The sequence below is a fragment of the Ursus arctos genome, unplaced genomic scaffold (genome assembly GCF_023065955.2).
Source record: "Ursus arctos isolate Adak ecotype North America unplaced genomic scaffold, UrsArc2.0 scaffold_20, whole genome shotgun sequence".
NCBI lineage: Eukaryota > Metazoa > Chordata > Mammalia > Carnivora > Ursidae > Ursus > Ursus arctos.
In genome coordinates, this window is record NW_026622875.1 from 19,747,972 (window position 1) to 19,775,941 (window position 27,970).

A 27,970-nucleotide genomic window follows, 5' to 3' on the forward strand; every position below is an offset into this window, starting at 1 on the left:
CAAATCCAGCTCTCTCACAAGCTAACTTCTGTGAACTTAATCAAGTTATTTAATGTCTGTGAGTCCTAATTTTCTCATTTGTAAAAAAATAATTGTAGCACCTAATTTATAGAATTTTGAAGATTAAGTGACACAATAAATATCTATTGTGTCACATAAGAGCATTTGTTAATATATGTTATTATTTATTTCTTATTATTACTATTTTTAAAAGAACTGGGAAAATGTAGAAAAGCAAAAAGAAAAGTAGTCACATTTAATTACATTATTTAACCACTATTAACATTCTAGACTATAAATTTGTGGTTTTTCTTGTTTGTATGTATGCCTAAGTATGTTCCATTTTAATAAAATTAGAAATTATTGTTTATTACCACTTTATAATTTGCTTTGTCAATTTACTTTTCTGTGTCTAATATAAAGTCTTGTATATAGTAGTATCAATTGCATATTAGCTCATATATATGTGTTTTGTAATTTATTCACTAGATATTTAGATTTCTTTGACTTTTTCACTCTTATAAACAACAGAAATCTGATATAATTTGAATACACACCTTTTGGTACATATTTGATTAATTTTTGGCATAAATGTGTAGGCAACCATTTAATAAGCTATAGAACATTAAAAAATTGATACTTCACTTAAGACTTTAATTTAATTTCCATCAATAGTTTATGAGACTTCCAGTTCCTATAAAATATTCCCAAGCCTGGGTATGCATATATTTTTTTATTTTACCCAATCTAATGGCTTCTGTGCAATATGAGAAGTCATTTTAATTCTAAGCCTAGATTCCCAGACTGTAAAATTAACTAATGGGTATAAAATTCAGAAATAAAGTCACAGGTCATAAAGTTTATATTGATTCCAGAGCCTGTTGATGCTCAATATTTGAAGTGTAGCTCAACCCGAAGAGGCTGAAGAGATGAGTATTGGAGAGTATTCCCGTGAATGTTGTAACTGTCCAGACTGCCCCAGTGTTGATCCCACTTGCAGATTCCAATTCAGAGAGTGATATAATTAACATATATTTCAAATTTATGATAATTTTTATTGCTATCAATCAGGTAAAATGTATGCTTCATAAGGGCAGGTATCTTTGTTCTGTTCACTGATTTATCTTAAGTACCTAGCGCGGAGCCTGACACACAGTAGGGGTTAAATAATAAATGTCTGTTGAATGAACAAATAAACTGAATGAAGCTACCCTACACCTGTCAAGAGGCTGCCAGAATACCCCCCCAGCAAGAGTGTGAGTAAGCTGCCATGATTGGGACCTCTTGGACTAGCCTCTTCTCAAAAGCCACTGCTGTGTCCCATGACATAGCCTTTCTCAAATATGTTAATACTTTCAGCTGAATTAAGATTCAGCCTCCCCACTATAGTTCACATTCTTCACAGTAATATTGGCCCTCTCTGCTCAACCATTATGTCTTAATAACTATAGTTCAGAGGGTAGTATTATTTCCAAGTTCTTAAGGTTACTCCATTGTTGCGTCTTTGTAAAACCTAGAACCACCACCAAATAGGATAGCTGTGAATATATTATATGGGATAATATGTAATATAAAATACAAACTATTCATCTAGGCAATATTATGTGGTGGTTAAAAGCCCAGGCTCAGGAGCCAATACCCCACATTTCAAATCTGGGTTTTGCAACTTAATAGCTGTGTCATCTGGAGCAAGTTACCTGATGACACTGTGTTTAGTTTTCTCATCTATAAAATGCAAATAGTACCTTCCTTATAAGATTAATGTGTGGATTAAATGAGTTAAGGCATGTGAAGAAATATGAATAGTAAGTAAATATTACCTATTTCTATAAATATTATTAGCAGTGATAATAACCTCATTGAGAATGTACTGTGTGCCAGAAACCAAATGTACATTATCTCAGGTAATCCTTAAAACAATTCTGTGGGCTAACTATTATTGTTATCACTATTTCATTAATAAGAATATTGAGGCTCAGAAAGTTTTAGTAACATCCTAAAACCATATAGCTGGTGAGTGGTAGAACCTAGATTTAAATGCAGATGTGTCTGAAATATTTCTCATGGAGAAAATTTTTTAACAGAATCTGAAACATCTGCATTTTCATTGACATTAAAATTTCTGATATCTTTTTTCTAGCCTTTTAAGCCATGCTCACAACCTTAGAACATTTTTTTAAGAAGTTAACTTTCAAAGTGTGTGAACATTTAAACATCTATTGGTCTGAGAATCTACAATTTCTAAAGACTCTTTAGAGTCACTTATAGTGATTTTACTATGGTCCAGTTCACAAGTCTCCGTATTTCCTCTACTAGGATTTTGAAAAATCAGTCAGTTAAATACATACATACATACATACATACATACATACAGTTTAATAGCTACAGGGTGGAAAATGATGACCAAGACAGACAAGTTGTTTTCCATGGTGTGAGTTTCGTAAGCTTATAAACCTTTTATAATCTCATGAAAGAATAGCTATCCTTGCAAGATCAAAACATAAACCTTTCCAGATTCATTTTCAACAGCATATTGAAGTTACAGGAGCTCTTTCCTAAAAGTGATTCTGTACCCACTGTGGAAGTGTCTTGACACTAGCAGTAGCAGAGACCCATCTATTGTAAAGTAACTGGTTGACTGGGTGTGCTGTGTGTGACCAATATCCTCTCATTGCAGTGACAGACTTGAAATTTGAACGCTTTTCAGACACCCCACCACACAAAACTATGAAAATTGAAAAGCAATCCATTTACAGATGTTAACCCAGCTGCTGTATTCGTGGGCATAATTTACTATGACATATTTGACAGATTATTTTTTATATACTTGAAATTTATTTATTTTCATTAAAATATGCTATAAAATATTCTGTTACCTTTTGCCAGGTGAATGAATTGAGATATTTGATTAAGGTGTCTTTCATGGTCAAGAGATTTAGACAATGTACTGAGAGCTAGCATGGCCATGAATTGGCAGAGTGGTGGTAATTTGTGCATGATGCTTATTCAGGATGCACATTAGAATGCTAGCTATGATAGCATGGGTTTGTGCAGGATTCAACTTGATGTTTGAAGATCTTATTCTTTTCTTCAACAGGTTAATTATGTATGGCTTTGTGAAAGCTATGGTATATGCTGGCCAGTTGAAAAATGGAGACTTCCATTTCACTGACTGTTTGTTTTTTGGTTCACTGATGTCTGCTACAGATCCAGGTAATTGCTCAAATAATATGTTTTTTTTTTTTTAAGAATCAAATATTTAAATTAAATGTTTCTCTAAAGACCATCACCTGAGTCTACATCATAATTCCATATTCCCCTTCACTTGGAGTTGACACATGTTAGTGATGAAGGAAGGAAGGAAGGAAGGAAGGAAGGAAGGAAGGAAGGAAGGAAGGAAGGAAGGAAAGAAAGAAAGAAAGAAAGAAAGAAAGAAAGAAAGAAAGAAAGAAAGAAAGAAAGAAAAGAAAAGAAAAGAAAAGAAAAGAAAAGAAAAGAAAAGAAATAGGTGAATATCCTAATAGCTTTCAAAAAATGGATCTGAAAACAGTTTTAGTAGTGGGAGTTTCAGAATTTAAAATTCATTACAACTTGTTTCTCTAGAATGTATACCTATTTTGATTATAGGCCTTATTTTTTTCTCCAACTTGTCATTTTTCAAAAATGAACTACTGAATTAAATGGTAAAACATATTTTCAAAAAGATTGTTTATGGGAGCCTGGGTGAGTCAGTCAGTAAGCATCTGCTTTTGGCTCAGGTCATGATCCCAGGGTGCTGGGTTCGATTCCTGCATTGGGCTCCCTGCTCAGCGGGAAGTCTGCTTCTCTCTCTCCCTCTATCCCTCACCCCTGCTCAGTGCTCTCTCTCTCTCTCTCTCTCAAATAAATAAATTAAATCTTTTTAAAAAAAGATTTTTTACTATGGAGCTTTTCAAACACATTAAGAGTAGGGAGAATAATAAAAAGAATTGTCATATACCCTTCAGCAATTACCAATATAGCCAATATTTTTGTTTATACCCCGTACACTCCTTTTATCATGACTGGATTATGTTAGAGCAAATCTCAGACATTATATCATTTTATTTGTAAATATTTGGAAAAATGAACATTGCCATTATGAAACCTAAAAATATTTGCAATTATTCTTTAATATTATCAAAGAGCTAGTCTCTGTTCAAATATCTTCAAATGTCTTTTTATCATTATCATCATTAGTTTGTGTAATAGTTTGTACAAATTAGGGTCAAATAAGGGCATACATTACAATTGATTAATATGACTATTGAGTCTCTTTTAATTTATATATTCCTCCTCCATCTTCTATTTTTGTCAGTTATTTGTTTGGGGGAAAAATAGGCAATTTGTCTTGTTGTTGAACTGAATATGGCTCCTTAAAATGTTCCCCTATACCACATATTTCTTGTAAAAGTGATGGTTAAATCTAGAAACTTAATGAGATTTCTGTTCATCTTTTTGGGCAAGATTACTTTATAGGTGGTGTTGCCAGTTTCTATAGCAAAACATCACATAATGATTAGTGACTCAGCTGTCAACCTGACTCATCACACTATTGTACAGTTTCTCCCACAAAAACCACCAGAACACACCTGTAGCTAAGCAAGATGTGTTTATTACATTGTTATAATGAAAGTAAATGCACACCAGAGGAAACATGGAACCTTTCAGAGAGTGTTAGAAAAGATTCATTGTAGGCTTGAGCTTATGTTTGGTGATTTTAGGGAGGGTTTAAGGAATTAGAGCTTTGCTCTGGATAAGATGCTGTCAGGAGACATCAGTGATTGGGCATTTTCCTAAGTCTTATGTAGAATGAGGGAAGACTGGATTGAGCCTAAAGTTAAAATTGGTAAAGAAGTAGTGGCCTCTTAAAAGGGGATGTTTAGTTAACTTTGTAGTTTGGACAGTGTTCATTATTTCTGTTAAGACATGATTATGCAGTAGTCTTTTTTGTTCTTTTTTTAAGATTTATTTATTTATTTGAAAGAAAGAGAGAGTGCTCAGGGGAGAGGGGCAAAGGGAGAGAGAGAGAGAGAATTTTAAGGAGGCTCCATACCCAGCTTGTGAGCCAGACTCGGGGCTCAATCCTACAAACCTGAGATCATGACCTGAGCCAAAACCAAGAGCTGGACTCAACTGAGCCACCCAGACACTCCTGTTTTTGTCTTGACCCATCATGGTCATAGAGTGACCTTGTCTGATATTGTTATGTAAAATCGTCTGTGTGCGGCAGAGAACACCAAGGCTCAGAGGATAATACTAGGACATTCTAAGAATGTCAGGGGCTGTTTTGTCTTTCTTAGACTAGCCCTCTGACCAGTGGTATTGACACCATGTGTTCGCTTATTGTAAATGCAGAATCTCAGGCTCAACCCCAGATCTACCAAATTGGATTCTAGAATTTAACAATATCCTAAAGTAATTCATACGCACATCAAAGTTTGGGAAACATTACCTTTTAGAATTCCCCATTTTAGCTCATGATTTTAGTATGTATTGATGGTTACTGCTTAGTTAGTCCAGTATTAATTAGGGATTACAAGCTAGTGGTATGTTAATTCTGTCCTACCTTTTGTATTTATTAGCTGTTACTCTCCTATAATTAAGCAGCTTTCCAGATGAACTATTTAAGTACCCCATGATATCATTTGAACAAAAAAGTAGGATAAACGATTGATTCTTTCCCTTTATTTACTGATTTTTAAAATAATGAGTTGTTTCCTTACCATCCTCCACATAAGATCAAGGAGCTTTTTCTTTTTTAAAGTATTATGTCAACACATGGATTTTAACATGGTTGATATGTTTCGATCTACTGCCATCATTAGTCTTTTTGATGTTCAGAATACACCAACTTGACAACTGAGAGCTTCTTGAAGTTTCTCCTTTATTCTCTTGTCATGACGCCAGTGATCTTTCATAGGTTTCTTGTCCTTGGATAGGACTAGATGTTCCAACCTTATTTTGTGTGTTTCCTGTACCCTGACTTGGAACCAGCCATTTATAAGAAGGAAATTAATGTAGAGACCAAAATTTGGGCAGTAGGGGTTTTCATTGCTATTGGATTGATCATTGTTTCTAGATATTTTTATTTGTTTTGAAGGAGAAATAATATCACAAATTTATGTTCCTATTTTCAGCTCAAATTTAGGATTACAGAAATTTTACTTAACTGCCTTAAATTTTTATTTTATTTTTTCTTCTGCCCACTTTTCTTCCTCCTATTACGTATATAATTTCTTATTTCCTTAAACATTTAAAAAATTATAATATGCATATTATTATTTAAAAATATGATTATTGAAAACTGCTTAAGATTTCATTGTAGTTCTTTTTAACCTTTGGATATATCTGACTAGGGATGAACAGTTAAAAATTACTGTTTTAAGAGCTCTTGAAATCATGCCTCTATGGATTGTACCTTGTGAATATACAATAATGTTCAATTGTTTCATTTTGTTTTTAACTTTTGTTTTAAAATTAAAGAGATATAGAATTCCAAAAAGACAACCATAGAGCCAAAACAAGAGACATCTAGCTTCTATTCCTGTCCCCTCTACCCTAACATTCCAACCATTTTGGTTGGTCTTTCATTACCCTTCTGTTTTTTATCTAAGTAAATACACAAACATATACATACTCTACTATATGCTACTATACACATGGTTCTTCACCTTACTCTCATTTAACAGTATTTTAGAGAGTAGTCCATAGCAATATGTAAAGATCTCTCTCATTCTTTTTTATAACTGCAGAGTACTCCATGGATTATTCAACCAGTTGTCTGTTGATGGACATTTAGTTTTTTTCTTCCCTTTGCAATTATGAATGGTGTTGTAATTAATAACACTAAAATAAATATCTTTCCACGTTTTGCCAGTGTTTCTTTGGGATAGATTTATAGAAACAGGTTAAAAGGTAAATGCATTTTCCCTAGATGTAATTTTCCTAGATGCCAAATTCCTCTCCATAAAGTTTGTACCATTTTGCATTCACACCACCAACATATGACAGTACCTACTCTTCACAACTTTGGCAATGCAGAATTCTATCACAGTTTTGGATTTTTACTTATATAAGAGGTGAGGATTTGTGTCTCCCTCTGGTTAGACTTAGTACTTCTCTTATGAGTAAGGTTAAATATTTGTTCATATGTTTAAGGGATATATGCATTTTTTCCCCTGAAAATGAACCATTTATAAGATGGCTTTGCTCGAGTAGGGTTGTTAATTTTTATTTTTCAAGTGTTAGAAACCTTTAACATATTGAGATATTAACCTTTTGTCTGTAATATAAGTTACAAATATTTTTCCAAGTTTTTTTATCTGTTTTATTTTGTTTATGCTATGGAGGAGGAACAATAATTTTTTAATACATGATGTTGACTTGTTTCCTGGAAGAAGATGAAATAAAAGTAGGTCTCAGATGAGGAACATGTGGTGTATATTAGAGGACCAGAGCACCAGAGTAGTGTAGAGGGGCAGACTGTTCCATCATTAGGGTTAGAGATGACCCAGGCACCAGGTCATTGCTGGAAGATCTCATGCTGCACTCTCACAGCCCCAGGGAAATATAGAAGTTCCTTGGTAGCGATGGGAAGCATGAACTTAAGATGAAATATTTTCAATCCACCAGTGATTTCTAGTTACTTAAGGTTGTTCTTTTCTGCCCACATATGGACATTTTGCTTTTAATGGTCAGGTCCCATTTCATGTCACCTTTGCACAAATCTGCATGTTGAAAAACACTGCATCCATTGTTTCCTGGTCCCAATGCCAAAGACCAAGTTTGTTGCATTCTATTGAGTGATTCAGCCAGCTCCAAGCACAATTGTATCATGTTAAAGCTTTGCTCCTTCTTGGCTGGTGATATCCCTGAGGATATGTTTACACGATGCAAGGAAACTGATTGAAATAGAAAAATAAATCCAACTTGGTGAGATGGATATTTATCTGCATTGTGTCAAACAATTGGGTTGGCTAAACTTTTTAAAATACAGAATTGACTCACAGCCATAAAGAGAATCCTGGAAACCAAATCTACTTTCCAAGTCTGGCACTAGCTGTGCAACTTTGGGTACCATTTAGCTTTTCTAGATTTTATGCATTCTTGGAAGTGGAAGATATTTGATCTCATTTCTCCCAACCCCTTCATTTTACAGATGAAGAAACTGACTTTTCATCTGTAAAATGAAAAGTTTTGACTAGAGCCTTTTCCAGCTTTAACATTCCCTGTTTCTTATTTCTGTAAGATTGGTTTTCATTTTAAAACAAGCTTTTGTTTTAAAGAAAGTTAAAAAATCAACCTAAAGCCCTCCCCCCACCCAGCTCCAGGCATTCATGGGTTCTAACCTGGTTTCAACAAATGTTAGAGAAGATCTTACATAGTAGAGACCCACACATGAACAGGAATATTTAACCTTTCTTTTTTTACTGGGAGCTAATTGTTATATTAAAACATGCTGAACCTACTCTGCTAAATTGGTGCAATTTAAGATCTTCAACAACCTTAAAACACCTAGTTAATCTTACCCCACAATTATTCATTTATTGCCTAAATTATTGTGACTCACTAATTTATGAAAGAGAACCTATGCTCTCCAGGTCTGACTTTTCTTGGCCTTCTTTAAATTAATTCTATCTCATTTAGCCTTAGCTAAATCTTAGCCAGGTGTTATTAACTATTCATATTTTCCTTTTATAGGCACATATTTAAACTTAAATCTAATTCTTCCCTGCATGTTTCTGACTCTCCTTGGCCAATTTTCAGTTTACCTCCAGTTAGGATGATTTGACTATTATTTGATTGATTTAATTTCCTCTTTTCCTCACTGACAAAGATCCTGCTGATGATGTAAAGGTCATTAGCAGCACTTAACAGAAGTGGATGATTAAAGGCAAAGCCCCCAAAGAGATCATGTATGGTAAGTGGCAGTGTCAGGGGAGGAAAGAAGTACTTAGAGGGCTTGATCAATGAGCCAGGTCATCTCTTCAGCTGTGTTTAGATGAGAGAAAGTAGGAGGACAAGGGAGGGGAGAGAAAAGATAAACAATATGGCAACAACTGGAAATGATGCTTTAGTTAATATCCCTCAATTTACAAATGGCCAAAGCCCGTAAGGGAACCCTCAAAACTCATACTATCTTCTTATCTCTTTCATCATTGACTTGGGTCTGAGTTTGGTAAATTTGACTATCCAGGATAGCGATTTTTAATAAGTCTGAAATGTCTCTTTATATATGGGGTGGGTGAGATAAACAGAGAGGCTGTTAAGGTGTATAAAGACACTTTGGAGTTCCAGTGTACCCATGTGCTGTTCTTCAACACATCAGTATTGTTGCTGTCTCACCACATTTACATTTGTTGTTTCTCCCTCCTTGTCTTCTTCAGGCCTTTGCCCAAATGTCACCTCGATGAGACCTTCCCTAACCATACTATCAAAAATTGTACCCCATCTCCTCTGCTGCATAGTCACCCACAAATCATGATGCTTCCCATCCCCCTTCCTTGTCTTACATTCTCGTACAGCACTAATCACTATTGATCTACTATTTATTTCCTTTTCTTTTTTTGTCCCCTGTGAGGACGGAGATTTTTTTTCCTGTTTCACCCCATTTTCCGCTCTTATATTTTTAGTATTTAGAATAGGTTTTTAATAAGTACTTATTAAATTAATGAGTCAGTATATTTGTAGAAGAAACTGCTAGAGCAAAGTGTAGAGCTTGAAAGGGAGTCTCTTCTAAAAAATAATGTGAAGCAGTTGAGTATTCCAGATCACTCAGAGATAAGGAGTCTCATAACCCAAGGAGGGACAGTGACTCAAGAAGAGGGTGGAACTTGCAGCACATGGCTGAACTTCCAACTGAGTGGCAATACTGGTGTCTGTCCTCCAAAAAGGATATACTCAACTAAAACAAAAATATGTGTCTTTCTTCTTATCTGGCCATGCAGCCAATATTTCTTTCTCCCTGTTTACCAGTTGGTCAGTGGTTTAAAATTTTCCAGAGCACCAAACCATAGATTGTAGACTTGCAGAAGCAGTTATAATAGTGTGGGGTTTTTTGTTGTTGTTTTGGGGCTTTGTTGTTGTTGTTGTTGTTGTTGTTGTTTTAGTTTGGAAGGTGCTCAAAATAGGAGCTTCCTCTAGGAAAAGGAAAAACTCAGCACATTACATTAAGTATTAATCACTCAGAAGATGCCAGAAACTCATCCTGGTATTTACAGGGCTGAAATTTCTTTCAAGGTCTGCAGGAAGCCACTCATTCAAGCACATTTGGGCTGTGTGTTTTCTCACTTCATCAATTTCTCTGTTTCCTATTTGGATTAAAATGTCTTCATTTTATATGATGCAGCTGCATTGAGACTCAAATACAGCTGTGCTATCTTGAACTCCAGAAGTATTAGTCCAGTATTTAAAACTAGAAGATAATTCTTACTTCATAGACTTGTCCTATTTTTTCCAAGAAAATTAATTCAGGTTGTCCCGTTTTAGATAACTTCAGATAGGGCTTACTCAAAAATTGTTCTGTCCAATATGATGGCTACAAGCCACATATGGCTACTTGAAATGCAGCTAGTCCAAACTGAAGGGCTATAAGTATAAAATACACCCTAGATCCAAAGACTTAATATGAAGAAAAGTATAATATCTCATTGATAATTTTTATATTGATTACATTTTGAAATTATGAGATTCATTTAATATTGAGTTAAAGTAAATATATTTTTAAATTAATTTTACCCATTTCTTTTTACTTTTTTAATGTGGCTACTAGAAAATTTAAAATTACATTTGTGGTTTACATTATATTTTTATCAGACAGAACTATAGAACAATAGATATGGAAGAGTTGTTAAGTCAAAAAATATCCTTTTTTCCACCTTTATTATTATTGACATATAACATATGTACATTTAAAGTATATAATGTGATGATTTGATACTCATATATATTGCAAAGTGAATACCACAATAAAGTAAGTTAACATCTCTATACCCTCACATAATTACCTCTGTGTGTGTGTGTGTGTGTGTGTGTGTGTGTGTGGTGGTGGTGGTGGTGGTGGCAACAGTCATGATCTACTCTTTTAACAACTTTCAAGTATATATTATAGTTTTGTTAACTATATTAACATGCTATATCTTAGATCTCTAAAACTTATTAATCTTATAGTTGGAAATTGATACTCTGACCAACATCTACCCACTCCCCCCACTTCCAGTCCCTGGCCACCAACATTTTTATCTCTATTTCAATGAGCTCAGCTTTTTAAGATTACATACAAAAATATGATCCTTAATAAAAATACCACAATAATTTTAAATTGAGTAGAAAAATTAAGCACGAATACAATGTACAACACAGATTATGGCATTTTGGTATAATATAGGCACTTTATTTCTATGATTTTGAGCTAATATGTCTGAAATTTTCTTTCTAATGTCTCTTTTCCAGTTTTATTTTTCTGCTCCTACACATAATAACCCATAAACTAGCTTCACCCATGCTTCAAAAACAAAGCAAAGAGAAACAAGATTTACCCTCTGTATGATTTAAATATCATGTATGTGCCATTCAAAACTATAAATACTGCAACCTCTGACTTGAGAGAAACAGATTAAATAAGTTCCTGTCCAAATGTCTCAACTGTGGTTTTTTCCTCAGTAGAAACATAAATCACAAGTTCCTAAAGTCTGACAATCTGAGTTGTTTTTTTAATGCCCATTACTGTTTTGTTTTATAGAGCTTGTCAGAAATCCAAGAAACTTGACATTTATATAATGTTACCCCTGTTTCAAAGTATGTTGACACATTTAATGGCCCTAAATTGGGTAGACTCAATATCAGAAATAAATATTTACCTCAAAGAAGTAAATAGAGACTACCTATGTAGCCAATTGGGAGAGTACAGTTTATAATTCTCCTTAAGTTTAGAATTTAAAAATCCAGTTAATGTAAATTATTATTCAATTCTCCAATTAAACAAGTCAAAATATATGTAGTACTTAATAGGATCCATTTCTTTTCTTTTCCTGGATTTTGTTTTTAAGTAATCTCTACACCCAACATGGAACTCAAACTTACAACCCCGAGATTAAGAGTCACACACTCTACCAATTGAGCCAGTCAGGCACCCCACATTTCTTTATCTTTATCATCATCAACATTAAATAATATTTAATGACTAGATCTAAGAAAGAATCTACAGATCTCAAAATACAAAAATCCTGTCGAGTTTCACACAGGGCAGAGTATGTAATTACTGAATAAATAGAACAGTCATTGAGTATTAATTAAGAACACTGACTGTGGAGGGGGGGGAAGATGGCGGAGGAGTAGGGGACCTTTTTTCATCTGGTTCCCTGAATTGAGCTGGATATCTCTACCAGATCATCCTGAACACCCACAAAATGAGCCCGAGAAGTAGGAAGATACATCTGGATCTCTACAAACGAACATCTCTAGCACTGAGTATTGAGGTACAAAGTGGGGAGCCATGAATCTGTGCACAGATATTGGAAGATAAACGGAAGGGGGAGGGAGCCGCCCCGCTTGGGCACCGGGAAGCAGTAGCCTCCTGCACTGGGGAGCGGGCCGGACTCAAGGACCGGTACTCATGAGAAAGCAGACTGAGACTGTGAGCCTGGGAACACTCATGCGACCAGACTGAAAACTGGAGCTCCGGAGCGCACACTTGAACTAGACTGAAACCGAGAGCTCGGGAGCTCACGAGCAACCCGACCAGACTGAAAACCGGTGCTCCGGGAGTGCGCACGAACCACACTGAAATGGGGAGCTCAGGAGTGGGTGCAGGAACCGGGGGTGGCTGGCAGCGTTGGAAGCACAAAGGACAGAGATGTGCCAGCCCTGGAAGCAAGGGCTGGGAGAGTGGCTGTTGGGCACACAACCCGGGATGCTGCGGGGTTTTTAGCAGCACCGACAGAAAGAGAGTTAACATGGCCAAGAGAGCTCAGTGGAGAGCAGACTGTGATCTCTCTGTTCTGAGACAGAGGCTAGGATATGGCCACTGCTGCTCTGACTCTCAGAAGAGTTACAGAAAACCACCAGGGAAAGCTGCCAGAGAACAAAAGCCCAGAAATACCAGTTCACATTGTGCCCATCCCCATCCCCCCTCACAGGGGACAGGGCAACTCTACCCAAACAGGGTTGCCTGAGTATCAGCACAGCAGGCCCCTCCCCCAGAAGGCAGGCTATCAAGAAGCCCACATCCCTAAGGTCCCTATAAAACCAAGTGCACATTGCTTGGGTCCTGGTCAATAACTTGGGCTCTGTACATCCCCGCAACCTCTCCTCATCAGAATGACAAGGAGGAGAAATCCTCCCCAACAAAGAAAAGATACAGAGTCTGTGGCCTCTGCCACAGAACTGATGAATATGGATATAACCAAATTGTCAGTAATGGAGTTCAGAGTAACAATGGTCAAGATGATATGTAGGCTTGAAAAAACATTAATGAAAATATTAACAAAAATATAGAATCTCTAAGGGCAGAAATGAGAGTGAATCTGGCAGAAATTAAAGATGCTATGAATCAAATGCATTCTAAACTAGATGCTCTGACAGCCAGGGTAAATGAGGCAGAAGAACAAATTAGTGAATTGGAAGATGGGATGGTAGAAAAGAAGGAAAAGACGGAAATGGCTCAAAAAAATCCAATCTCAAGAATGTAGATTATGGAAGAGTACTGACTCAATGAAACGTTCCAATGTCAGAATCATCGGCATCCCTGAGGGGGTGGAGAAAGAGAGAGATCTAGAAGACATATTTGAAAAAATTGTAGCTGAGAACTTCCCTAATATGGGAAAGGAAATAAGCATTCATGTCTAAGAGGCAGAGAGGACCCCTCCCAAGATCAATAAGAACAGACCTACACCATGTCACATCATAGTGCAATTCGCAAAAATTAGATCCAAGGATACAATCTTGAAAGTGGCCAGGGGGAAGAGAATCTCATGTACAGAGGGAGGAACATCAGAATAATGTCAGAACTGTCTACAGAAACCTGGCAAGCCAGGAAAGGTTGGCAAGATATTTTCAGAGCTCTAACTGAGAAGAACATGCAGCCAAGGATCCTTTATCCAGCAAGGCTGTCATTCAGAATTGATGGAGAGAGAAGGACCTTCCAAGACTGGCAGAAACTGAAAGAATATGTGACCACCAGGCCAGCCCTACAAGAAATATAAAGGGGGGTTCTATAAAAGTAAAAAGATCCCAAGAGTGATACAGAACAGAAATTTACAATCTATAGAAACAAAGACATCACAGGCAACATGACATCATGAAAATCATATCTCTCAATAATCACTCTCAATGTGAATGGCCTAAATGCTCCCATAAAGTGCAACAGGGTTGCAGATTGGATAAAAAGACATGACCCATCCATTTGCTGTCTACAAGAGACTCATTTTGAACCTAAAGATACCTCCAGACTGAAAGTGAAGGGATGGAAAACCATTTTTCATGCCAATGGACCTCAAAAGAAAGCTAGGGTAGCAATTCTCATATCAGACAGATTAGATGTTAAATGAAAGACTGTAGTTAGAGATACAGAAGGACACTACATTATTCTTAAAACATGTATCTAACAAGTGGATATGACTATTAAAAATATCTATGCCCCAACAGGGAAGCAGCTAGATACACAAGCCAACTCTTAACCAGAATAAGGAGACATATAGATAATAATACATTAATAGTAGGGGACATCAACACTCCACTCTCAGCAATAGACAGATCAACTGAGCAGAAAATCAACAAAGAAATAAGTTTGAATGACATACTGGACCAGATGGATCTCATAGAATTATACAGACCACTACACCCCAGAACAATACAATACTCGTTCTTTTCGAATGTGCATGGAACTTTCTCCAGAATAGACCTTATACTGGGTCCCAGAACAGGTCTCAACCAATACCAAAAGACTGAGATTATTCCCTGCATATTCTCAGACCACAATGCTTTGAAACTGGAACTCAGTCACAAGGAAAAATTTGGAAGAAACTCAAACACGTGGAAACTAAGAACCATCCTGCTCAAGAATGATTGGGTTGGGGCACCTGGGTAGCACAGTAGTTAAGTGTCTGCCTTTGGCTCAGGGCGTAATCCCGGCATTCTGGGATCGAGCCCCATATAAGGCTCCTCCACTGGGAGCCTGCTTCTTCCTCTCCCACTCCCCAAGATTGTGTTCCCTCTCTCAATCACTGTCTCTCTGTCAAATAAATAAATAAAATCTTTTAAAAAAATGATTGGGTAAACCAGGGGAATAAAAGGAGATTAACCAATTTTTGGAGACCAATGAGAGTGAAAACACATCGGTCCAAAACCTATGGGACACTGCAAAGGCGGTCCTAAGGAGAAAATACGTAGCCATCCAAGCCTCACTCAAAAGAACAGAAAAATCTAAAATGCAGTTTTTATATTCTCACCTCAAGAAGCTGGAGCTGGAACAGAAGAACAGGCCTAACTCATGCACGAGAAGGCAGGTGATCAAGATTAGAGCAGAGATCAATGAATTATAAACCAGGAGCACAATAGACCAGATCAACAGAACTAGAAGCTGGTTCTTTGAAAGAATAAATAAGATCGATAAGCCACTGGCCAGACTTACTGAAAAGAATAGAGAAAGGACCCAAATTAATAAAATTATGAATGAAAGGGGAGAGATCACAACCAACAGCAATGAAATAGGAAGGGTCATTAGAAACTTTTATCAACAGCTTTATGCCAATAAATTAAACAACCTGGAAGAAATGGGTGCCTTCCTGGAAACCTATAAACTACCAAGACTGAAACAGGAAGAAATTGATTATTTAAACAGACTGATTAATTATGAAGAGATTGAAGCAGTGATCAAAAACCTCCCCAAAAGCAAGAGTCCAGGGCCTGACGGATTCCCCAGGGAATTCTACCACACATTCACAGAAGAAATAATACCTATTCTCCTGAAGCTGTTTCAAAAAATAGAAACAGAAGGAAAACTACCAAATTCATTCTATGAGGCCAGTATGACCTTGATCCCCAAACCAGGCAAATACCCCATCAAAAAGGAGAATGACAGACCGATACCCCTGATGAATATGGATGCCAAAATTCTCAACAAGATCCTAGCTAGTAGAATCCAACAGTACATTAAAAGGATTATCCATCATGACCAAGTGGGATTCATCCTTGGGATGCAAGGGTGGTTCAACATTCGCCAGTCGATCAGTGTGATAGATCATATCAACAAGAAAAGAGTCAAGAACCATATGATCCTCTCAATTGATGCAGAAAAAGCATTTGACAAAATACAGCATCCTTTCCTGATTAAAACCCTTCAGAGTGTAGGGATAGAGGGTACATTCCTCAATCTCATAAAAACCATCTATGAAAAGCCTACAGCAAATATCATTCTCCATGGGGAAAAGCTGGAAGCCTTTCCCTTAAGATCAGGAACACAAGGATGCCCACTCTTGCCATTATTACTCAACAGAGTACTAGAAGTCCTTGCAACAGCTATCAGACAACAAAAAGGGATAAAAAGTACCCAAATCGGCAAAGAAGTCAAACAGTCTCTCTTCGCAGATGACATGATACTCTATATGGAAAAGCCAAAGACTCCACCCCCAAATTACTAGAACTTATAGAGCAATTCAGTAATGTGGCGACATACCAAATCAATGCTCAGAAATCAGTAGCATTTCTATACACGAACAATGAGACTGAAGAAAGAGCAATTAGGGAATCCATTCCATTTACAATAGCACCAAAAATCATACGTTATCTTGGAATTAACCAGAAAGGTAAAGGATCTATATTCTAGAAACTACAGATCACTCTTGAAAGGCATTGAAGAAGACACAAAAAGATGGAAAAATATTCCATGCTCATGGATCGGAAGAATAAACATAGTTAAAATGTCTATGCTACCCAGAAAAATCTATACTTTCAATCAAAATACCAATGACATTTTTCAAAGAGCTGGAACAAACAGCCCTTAAATTTGTGTGGAACCAGAAAAGGCCCCAAATCGCCAAGGAATTGTTGAAAAGGAAAAACAAAGCTGGAGGTATCACGTTGCCTGATTTCAAGCTATACTACAAAGCTGCAGTCACAAAGAGAGCATGGTACTGGCACAGAAACAGACACATAGACCAATGGAACAAAATAGAGAACCCAGAAATGGACCCTCTGCTCTATGGGCAGGTATCTTTGATGAAACAGGAAAAAACATACAGTGGAAAAAAGACAGTCTCTTTAACAAATGGTGCTGGGAAAATTGGACAGCTATATGCAAAAGAATGAATCTTGAGCACTCTCTCACACCGTACACAAAGATAAACTCCAAATGGATGAAAGGCCTCTATGTGAGACAGGAATCCATCAAAATCATAGAGGAGAACATAGACTGCAATCTCTTTGACATCGACCACAGCAACTTTTTTCATGACACATCTCCAAAGGCAAGAGAAACAAAAGAAAAAATGAACTTGTGGGACTTCATCAAGATAAAAAGCTTCTGCACAGCCAAGGAAACAGTCACGAAAACTAAGAGGCAGCCCATGGAATGGGAGAAGATATTTGCAAATGACACTACAGATAAAAGACTAGTATCCGAGATCTACAAAGAATTTCTCAAACTCAGTACATGAGAAACAAATAATCAAATCTAAAAATGGGCAAAAGATGTGAACAGACACTTTTCCAATGAGGACATCCAAATGGCTACAGACACATGAAAAAATGTTCAAAATCATTAGCCATCAGGGAATTTCAAATCAAAACCACCTTGAGATACCATCTTATGCCAGTTAGAATGGCAAAAATTGACAAGGCAAGAAACAACAAATGTTGGAGAGGATGTGGAGAAAGGGGATCCCTCCTACATTGTTGGTGGGAATGCAAGTTGGTACAGCCACTCTGGAAAACAGTGTGGAGGTCCCTTAAAAAGTTAAAAATTGAGCTACCCTATGATCCAGCCATTGCACTACTGGGTATTTACCCCAAAGATACAGATGTAGTGAACAGAAGGGCCATATGCACCCCAATGTTCATAGCAGCATTGTCCACAATAGCTAAATTGTGAAAGGAGCCGAGATGCCCTTCAACAGATGACTGGATTAAGAAGATGTGGTCCATATATACAATGGAATATTACTGAGCCATCAGAAAGAACGATTACCAACATTTTCAGCAACACGGACAGGACTGGAGGAGATTATGCTAAGTGAAATAAGTCAAGCAGAGAAATACAATCATCATATGGTTTCACTCATTTATGGAACATAAGAAATAGCAGGAAGATCGTTAGGAGAAGGAAGGGAAGAATGAAGGGGGGGTAAACAGAAGGGGGAATGAACCATGAGAGACTATGGACTCTGGGAAACAAACTGAGGGCTTCAGAGGGGAGGTGGGGTGGCGGATTGGGATAGGCCGGTGATGGGTATTAAGGCCAACACATACTGTATGGAGCACTGGGTGTTATATGCAAATAATGAATCATGGAACACTACATCAAAAACTAAGGATGTACTTACTGTATGGTGACTAACATAACATAATAAAAAATTATTATTAAAAAATTTTGCTGATATCTCAAAATGATGGGTGAAATTTGAGCTAACTGGTTAAAAAGCAAGAGATGGCCACTAAATAAAGCCAGGCTATTCTTTAACTTTCAGAGAACACTGAAGTGCTCAATTTAACCAACATTCATGCTCACTTCCATGAAAGGTGCTTGAAGGAAAAACTACTAGACTCTCCAATGACAATAAACAGTGGGTGAATTACATAGAAGTCTGACCCCAAAGAAAAATTATTTAGCCATAAATAATACAGAATCAGTATCTCCTAAATAGAGCTACCTAGTTGAATAATGTGCACTGACTCCCAAAATATGGCTGGCATGTTGAAAGGTAGGAAATCTACACCAAGTTAGAGTGGCAATGTAAGTTGCCCTACATCATGAAGCATGAAACCAGTTGACTTTCTTCTAAAATTCGCTAGAAAGAAAATTAATAGAATTTGATATGGCCATCCTAGCACTTTCTGATTTGCCTTAGATCATAACTAGCTGTGAAATGCCTGCTTGGTACCAGAGTGTGAACTTGTGGTGGATGCATGGTTTTCATCTGTGCATCCTGGCAGAAAGCACAGGGTCATGCTCAAAGCAGACAATCAAGAAATGTTTGTTGACTTAGGGAAAAAAAAAAAAAAAGAACACTGACTGTGGAGTGGGAGAGGCCTGTGTTTAAATCTACATTCTGTCTGACCTATTTGAACCGCAGTTTCTCCGTCTATAAAACAAGGATAGTAGGACTTATTTTAAAGGTTCTTTATATGGATTAAATGAGATAATTTTATTATTATTATTAATATATTGTTATTTTTATCCTATACTAAGATGAGGCTGCTATTATATACTCAGCAAGTGAGACATGAACACTTTTGCCTATTTTCCTGGTAGCAATAATGGATTTCCATGAATCTATATACTTGGTTAGTAGAATGCTCCCTTGATCAACTAAATTCATTTGTGACTTGCTTGGTTAAGGTTGGGAGCATAATATATGTAATGTGGTAATTTTGCTTTTATAAAACACAAATATACTTTATATTTATTTTCAGAGGTGGTAGATAGTAATATGTGAAAGCAAATCTCAGACATTGTCATTTTATCCACATGTATTTTGGTATACATTTCTATAATTGTGGGCATTGTTCTTATGTAATCATGAAGTCATTATCAAACTACAAAGTTTCCATAATCCACTAGTATCATCTAGTACCTATCCATATTCGAATTTCTCTGATTTTCTTTTTATTAAAGTGTAGTTGACACACAATGCTGCATTAGTTTCAGATATACAACATAGTGGTTCAACAATTCTATGTTATGCTATGCTCACCATAAGTATAGAAACCATCTGTCACCGTTCAATACTATTACAATGCCATTGACTATTTTCCCTACAATGTACCTTTCATCCCTGTGACTTTCACTCCACATGGAAGCCTGTACCTCCCTCTTTCCTTCACCCATTTTGCCTTTCCCTTCACTGCCTCCCCTTGGGCAACCACCAGTTTTTTCTTTGCACTTGTGGGACTGTTTCTACTTTTTTTTTATTCTTTGTTTGTTCATTTGTCTTGTTTTCCAGATTCCACATATAAGGGAAATCATATGCTATTTGTGTTTCTCTGTCTGACTTACTTCACGTATCATAATACCTCAAGGTCCATCCATGTTGTTGCAAATGGCAAGACCTCATTCTTTTTTATGGCTGTGTAATATCCCATAGTGTGTGTGTGTGTGTGTGTGTGTGTGTGTGTGTGTGTGTATCTCACATCTTTTTTATCCATTCATTATCAGTGGACACTTGGGTTGCTTCCCTATCTTGGCAATTGTAAATTATGCTGCAATAAACATAGGGGTGCATATATCCTTTAGAATTAGTGTTTTCATTCTCTTTAGGTAAATAGCCAGTAGTGGAATTACTGGGTCATATGGTATTTCTATTTTTAATTTTTTGGGACCCTCCATACTATTTTCCTCAATGGCTGCACCAATTTGCCTTCCCACCAACAGTGCACAAGGGTTCCTTTCCTAATATCCTCATCAGCACTTGTTATTTCTTGTGCTTTGGATTCTAGCCTGTCTGGCAGGTATAAGGTGATATATCGTTGTGGTTTTGATTTGCATTTCCCTACTGATGAGTGATGTTGAGCATATTTTCATGTGTCTGTTGGTCATCTGGATGTCTTCTTTGGAAAAAAGTTTATTCAGGTCTTCTGCCCATTTGTTAATAGGATTATTTGTGGGTTTTTTGGTGTTGAGTTGTATAAGTTCTTTATATATTTGGGATGCCAACCCCTTATTGGATATATCATTTGCAAATATGTTCTCCCAGTCAGTAGTTTGCCTTTTCGTTTTGTTGATGGTTTCCTTCTCTGTTCAAAAGCTTTTTATTTTGATGTAGTCCCAATAGTTTAATTTTGCTTTTGTTTCCTTTGCCAGAGGAGATATATTTAGAAAAATGTTTCTATGGATGATGTCAAAGAAATTACTGCCTATGTTTTCTTTTGAGAGTTTTATGGGTTCAGGTCTCATATTTAGGCCCTTAATCCATTTTGAGTTTATTTTTGTGTATGTTGTAAGAAAGTGATCAGTTTCATTCTTTTGCATGCAGCTGTCCAGTTTTCCCAACACTATTTGTTGAAGATACTGTCTTTTTCTCATTGTATATTCTTGCCTCCTTTATCATAGATTAATTGATCATATAACTGTGGGTTTATTTTTGGACTCTATTCTGTTCCATTGCTCTAAAGTTTATTTTTGTACTAGTACCCCACTGTTTTGATAACTACAGCTTTGTAGTATACCTTGAAACCTGGTGCTGTGATACCTCCAGCTGAGTTCTTTCTCAAGATTACTTTGGCTAGTCAGGGTCTTTTGTGGTTCCATACAAACTGTAGGAGTATTTGTTCTAGTTCTGTGAAAAATATTGGTATTTTGACAGGGATTACATTAAATCTGTAGATTGCTTTGGGTAGTATGGACATTTTAATAGTATTGGTTCTTCCAATCTATATTGTTTATTAATCCACTTCTTATATAACCTAAAAAGAATATGCTGATCTTATCTGGATCCTTGGTCAAATAAAGCAGCTGTAATAAATTCCATTTTAAACATGTAGTTTAAACATAACCCCAATGTCGTCATCACACCTTAAATATTAACAATAATTTTTGTGGTAGGCAAAATAATGGTGCTCCAAAGATTTCCATGTACTAATCTCCAGAACCTGTGAATACATTACTTTGAAGCAAAAAAGGCCTTTGCAGATGTGAGTAAATTAAGGACCTTGCAGTTGGATATTACCTGAATTATCTGGGTGGACCCCAATATTATCACATATGTCCCTAAAAGCTTGAAAACTTTTCATGGCTGTGATTAGAGAAAGATGTGACAATGGAAGAAAGGCACAGAGAGATAAAATTTTCTGGTTTTGAAGTTGGAGGAAAGGGGCTATGAACCAAGGAATGTGGGTGGTCCCTAGAAGCTGGAAAGGATAGAAAAACTGATTTCCTTCTAGAGCCCCCAGAAAGGAACGCAGACTTGTGACACCTTGTTTTATCCCAATGAGACTCGTGTCAGTCTTCTGACCTACAGATTGGAAAGATAATACATTTGTGTTGTTTTAAGCCACTAAGTTTTCGATAATTTGTTATGGCAATAATAGATGACTACTATAATTTTTAAATGTTATCAAATATATAGTTAGATTTAAATTTCCCACATTGTCTCCTAAAAATGTTTATAGCCATCCTATTCAACCAAAGATTCAGACGATTGTCTACATATCACTTTTAGATGATATAAAGAGTGATTTAAAATAATAAAATTGTAGGATATTTTTGTAAAAAGAGACTTTAGGAATCAATCTAACAACTTTATTTTACAAAAGAGTAAACTAAGGTTTAGAGATGAATGACCTGGCCCTAAGACAGTCATGTCAAAACAGCATTATAATCACTCTAAAAAATTCATGAAAGTTAACAGTAGATTCCAGGAAAGACATGACCTTAACTTAGCCTCTTTGCTCTTATTGCCCTCTCCAACCTACATGATTTTGCTAAAATCATATAGAATCCAATTATCTGATTTTGCCAAAATCAGATAGATGCCTGTATTGCAGCTGAATGCTGCCGAAGCCTGGAGCTCTGTGCAGCCCCCACAGAAATAACAGGTACTGAATTTTCTCTACCATGAATAGCACCTGGATACCAGCTTTAAAGATGCTTTTTGACAGAGACTGAAAAGCTATGAGCCCTCAACAAGTTTGAGTCATAAGAAAATGTGAATTTTGGTGATGGGTAAGGGGGAAGTATGGGGACCTGCTTGACCCTCATGAGTGAACTTAGTGTCTTTGATTACTGGGTGAGGGAGTGGTCTCTTCCAGGTGCCTGAGGGGTTTCTACACCACTGGTCTACCTTGTGGTAGTTACAAGTCTGCTACCCTGGATGGTAGTCCAACAAACAGTCTTAAGACTCAATAAACCAAAAAAAAAAAAAAAAAAGACTCAATAAGCCAATAAAGAAAAATAAAAACACAACGCAACTTTTTGGCGGCTTGAGAAAGGAAGATCAGTCAGAACAAACAGAACATAGACACATGGGATAAATTCCTGAAGTGTCAGAAGACAATTTGAACAGAAACCTTATAATAAATCTTAGGAGGCTCCAGGGTAGAAATAAAATCATGATTTTCCCAATAAATAACTGAATAGATAAAGAGAATGGAGCAGTCCAAGACCTGCCCTTCACAAAAGATAATCATCTGGCCCAAAATGACCATAGGGTCAAGACTGAGAAAACTGCATTAGCCAATTGCTCCAGTTAGGGTTAATTAAGACCCTTAAAGAGAATTTATAATGGTAATCCACCAACCCTAGGATTTGTAGAGAAAGAGAATGCTGAAGAGTTTCATCAACTTCTCACCCCAGGAGATCTCTTGTACGGCTCTGATATTACCCCCATGAATATCTGTCTTAGTGTCCAGCCAATTGTGTGTGCTTTGTGTGGCAAGGAGCTAGTAATTACTTCAGGGAAATGCAAGTGAGTCAAAAGGGTGGGGCTTCAACTTTTTTTTTTAATTTGTCTTTACACTGCTGTGTATAGCTGCCCTTCGAAAGTTGCACATTTCAACCTCCCTCACCTTCCTTCCACAAGCAGCAATCCAAAACAGACTTCCTTCTTCCCAGGGATTTCTTGGCTTTGCTTGGTATTGTTATTTTTATTTGTTAGTGTCAATTACATTTTTCTCTGTATACTTTCTCTGTCATCGATTTTGGGGAGTAAGCCAGTAGCCTATGCTAGCTCACTGTTTGGTAATGAGAAGAATGCTGTGATTAAAATGCCACTTTTCCCTAAATTAATATAAAATTTTAATACAATGCCCATGAAAATCTAACACTTTAAAAATTAGAACTGGACAAAATTATCTTAATGTTTATGGAGTAGAATAAAAACATTGGAGGAACTGCCTAACCAGATATAAGAATATACTACAAAATTATTATAATCAGATAATATGGTATTGGCCTAGGATTAGACAGATCAGTGGAAAAGAATAGAGGACCCAGAAGCAGATGCTATGTATAAATGAGAATTTGACAAAAGTGATAGATAGATAGATAGATAGATAGATCTAACAGTATTTCAATCCAGTGGGAAAGGATGATTTATTTAATAAATAGTGCTTGCACAGTTGACTGGCTATCCATTTAGAGGATGATAAAATTGGACTTATCTAACCATTTACAAAAATATGTTTAGAAGAATTAAAATGCAAATGAAGAAAATGAAGGAAAAGCACTCCTGCAAGAAAATCTGTACATCTTTATTTACCAGTTATAGATAGGAAAATTCTTCCTAATGAAAAATGGAAACTCAGAATTGATAAATAAAGAATAGGTATATTTGACTATATAAAAAATATATTTAAATAATAAAAGATACCATGAAGAAAATCAATAAACAGACAATACTTTGGGGTAAAAGCATTTAAATATAGAGGACCAAATATTACTATTTCTTTTTTTTTTAAAGAGTTATTTATTTATTTTAGAGAGAGAGAGAATGAAAGAGAGCACAAGCAGGGGGTGCAGAGGGAGAGGGAGAGAGAGAATCCTCAAGAAGACTCCCCACTGAGGGCAGAACTTGATGCGGGGCTCTATCCCAGGACCTGAGCCATGAGATCATGGCCTGAGCCAAAATTAAGGACCTGCCACTTAACCAACTGAACCACCCAGGTGCTCCCAAGTATTACTATTTCTAATATAGAAAGAACACTTTAAAATGTCAATCTGGCAGTAAATAACAGAAAAATGGACAAAAATTATGAAGAGTCTATTCATAGAAGAGCAAATCCCCTTGGGGTACAAATGTTCAAAGTTGTTCAAACTCACCAGAAGTTATAGAAATCTAAAATAAAGTAACAGCATATCATTTTATACCTAGCAGTTTGGCAACAATTTAATGCCAAATAACAGTCATTGCTGGCTGGGAGGCAGGGAAAAGTAGACTGTTACACATTTCTAGTGAAAATTTAAATCTAACTACTTTTGGAAAGCATTGTGGCAACAGCTATTAGAATTTAAAAATGCATAGTTCCACTAACATAATATAATAAAAAATCATTTAGAATTCCAAAAAAAATAAATAAATAAATAAAAATAAAAATGCATAGTTCCTTCTGACTCAGTGTTCTGACTCCTGGGATTCTGTCTCACCCAAGTAAAAATACTGGATTCTTAAGAATATATGGACAAGGCTGTCTATTGCAGCATTTTTTTTAAGTGGAGGAAAAGAAAGAAAACAAGAAGGAGCAAAGTGAATCCTACCGATAAGGGAATTGTTGGAAAGTTTATAAGACATCTACACAATATCATGTAGCCATTAAAGAGGATAAATTAGTGCTCTTCCAGCTGACTTGAGAGTATTCCAGGAGGCATTTTTGACTTTGTAAAGCAAGATGTAGAAAAGTATATATAAAATATGATTCCAATATTTAATATATAGATAAATATGTATATGTATATATGAAGCAGGACTCATGGGCTATAACCATAGAAACTGCTTTTCTCCCCTCCCACTTCTTTATTTTTAATTTTTAAATTTTTTCAAAAATTTAAAATTTTAATTCCAGTGTAACTAATATACAGTGTTGTATTAGTGTCAGGTGTACAATATAGTGATTTAGCAATTCTGTACATTATTCAGTGCTCATCACAGTAAGTGTATGCTTAATCTTCTTCACCTATTTCACCCATCTCCCTACATACCTCCCCTCTGGTAACCATCAGTTTATTCTCTATGGTTAATAGTCTGGTTTTTGGTTTGTCTCTTTTTTCTTTGTTTGTTTCTTTGGCTTCTCAAATTCCGCATATGAGTGAAATTATATGGTATTTGTCTTTGACTGACTTATTTCACTTAGCATTATACCTTCCAGATCCATCTGTGTTGTTGCAGATGGCAAGCTATCATTCTTTTTATGGCTGAGTAATATTCCACTGTATATTTACCCAGTTATCTATTGATGGACACTTGGGTTCTTCATCCATTCATCTACCAAGGGATGTTTGGGTTGTTTCCTTAATTCAGCTACTATAAATAATGCTGCAACAAACATAGAGGCGTGTATATCTTCAAATTGGTGCTTTTTGTCTTCTTTGGGTAAAGAGCCAGTAGTGGAATTACTGGATCATGTGGTAATTCTATTTTTAATTTTTTGAGGAACCTCTATACTGTTTTCCACAGTGCCTGCACCAGTTTGCCTTCCCACCAATAGTGCACAAGAGTTCCTTCTTCTCCACATCTTTGCCAACACTTGTTGTTGTGTTTATGATTCCAGCCATTCTGGCAGGTATAAGGTGGTATCTCATTGTGGTTTTGATTTGCATTTCCCTGATGGTGAGTGATGTTGAACATTTTTTCATGTGTTTATTGGTCATCTGTATGTCTTCTTTGGGGAAATGTTTGTTCATTTCTTCTGCCTGTTTTTAATTGGATTATTTGTAGGTTTTTTGGTGTTGAGTTGTGTAAGTTATTTATATATTTGGGATGCCAACCCCTTATTAGATAGGTTATTTACAAGTATCTTCTCCCATTCAGTACATTGTATTTTTGTTTTATGTGTTGTTTCCTTTGCTGTGCAGAAGATTTTATTTTGATGTAGTCCTAAAGTTTAATTTTGCTTTTGTTTCCTTTGCCAGAGGAGACATATCCAGAAAAATGTTTCTATGGATGATGTCAGAGAAATTACTGCCTCTGTCTTCCTCTAGGAGTTTTATGGTTTCAGGTCTCATATTTAGGCCCTTTATCCATTTTGAGTTTATTTTTGTGTATGTTGTAAGAAAGTGATCAGTTTCATTCTTTTGCATGTAGCTGTCCAGTTTTCCCAGCACCATTTGTTGGAAAGACTTTTTGCCATTGCATATTCTTGCCTCCTTTGTCGTAGATTAATTGATCATATAATTGTGGGTTTATTTCTGGGCTTTTCTGTTCCATTCTCTCCCATGCTCCTTCAAAAGTATTCAGTTTTTTCCACCTGCTGTATAAAAACATTTGGTCTTTAAGTTGCAATTGGAGTTTCAATTCAGCAGTGAACATCTCTAATCCCATGTAATATTGGAAGTTTTCAACTTAAGACTCTGCCCTACCTCCCCTAGCCTGTTGAAGACAGGCTGCCTACTTTTGGGAGAAGAGGTGTGGTTTGGTTCTTCATTCTTTCTCATGCTTCTCATCTACCCCTTGCTGGATGCAGTTTCTGACTCCTACAAAGGTAGATGCAGAGATGAGGTAAGGGAATTTTTTATTTGATTGATAATTAGTTACCATCAGAGCAACTGGATAGCCATAGCCCATTAGATTTCTCAGGTGAGAGTCAAAAGTATTTCACTGTGTTCCCAAACCCTAGTCACATCGTAAGCTGTCGGATGGCCTAGCCAAAGTCCCTTCCCATAGGCTTGAGATGAGTGTCAAACACCCCTGTGTGAGATTCACAGTTCACAGGTAGCAAAGCAACTCCCTTCACAAATCTTAACCATTAGACTAGAGTCTAGAGAGAGAGACCCTTTCTCATTCTCAATGTAGGTGAGAGGTTTAAGGGAGTCATGTAACGGGTTCTAAATGAACATTTTAAAATTGTGCATCTCACTGTTGGACATGTTATTTTTTTTCTTTGTTCCTTAAACTCTGATTTAACATCTGTTACAAATGTGTATGTATGCTTATTACAAAGAAAAATTTTAATATAAAGAGATTTTGGTGGGACATATACTAGATTATAAATTGAGTTACTTAGGAGGAAGGAAGGTATGAGTTTAGGAAAGGAGGAGATGTGGAAAAGGGAGATATCTTAAAAAGAAAAAAGATAATTAAAACAAAGC

At 36.3% G+C, this 27,970-nt stretch overlaps 1 protein-coding gene across 2 annotated transcripts in view; it reads left to right on the forward strand.

The window, feature by feature from the left end:
* Positions 1–27,970, forward strand: part of SLC9A9 (solute carrier family 9 member A9) — a 549,652-nt gene that overhangs the window by 135,890 nt on the left and 385,792 nt on the right. For both annotated transcript variants that reach the window (XM_026497205.4, XM_026497204.4), the window contains exon 5: positions 3,098–3,213. In XM_026497205.4, the coding sequence (XP_026352990.1) occupies positions 3,098–3,213 (116 nt within the window). The remainder of the gene's footprint in view (positions 1–3,097; positions 3,214–27,970) is intronic.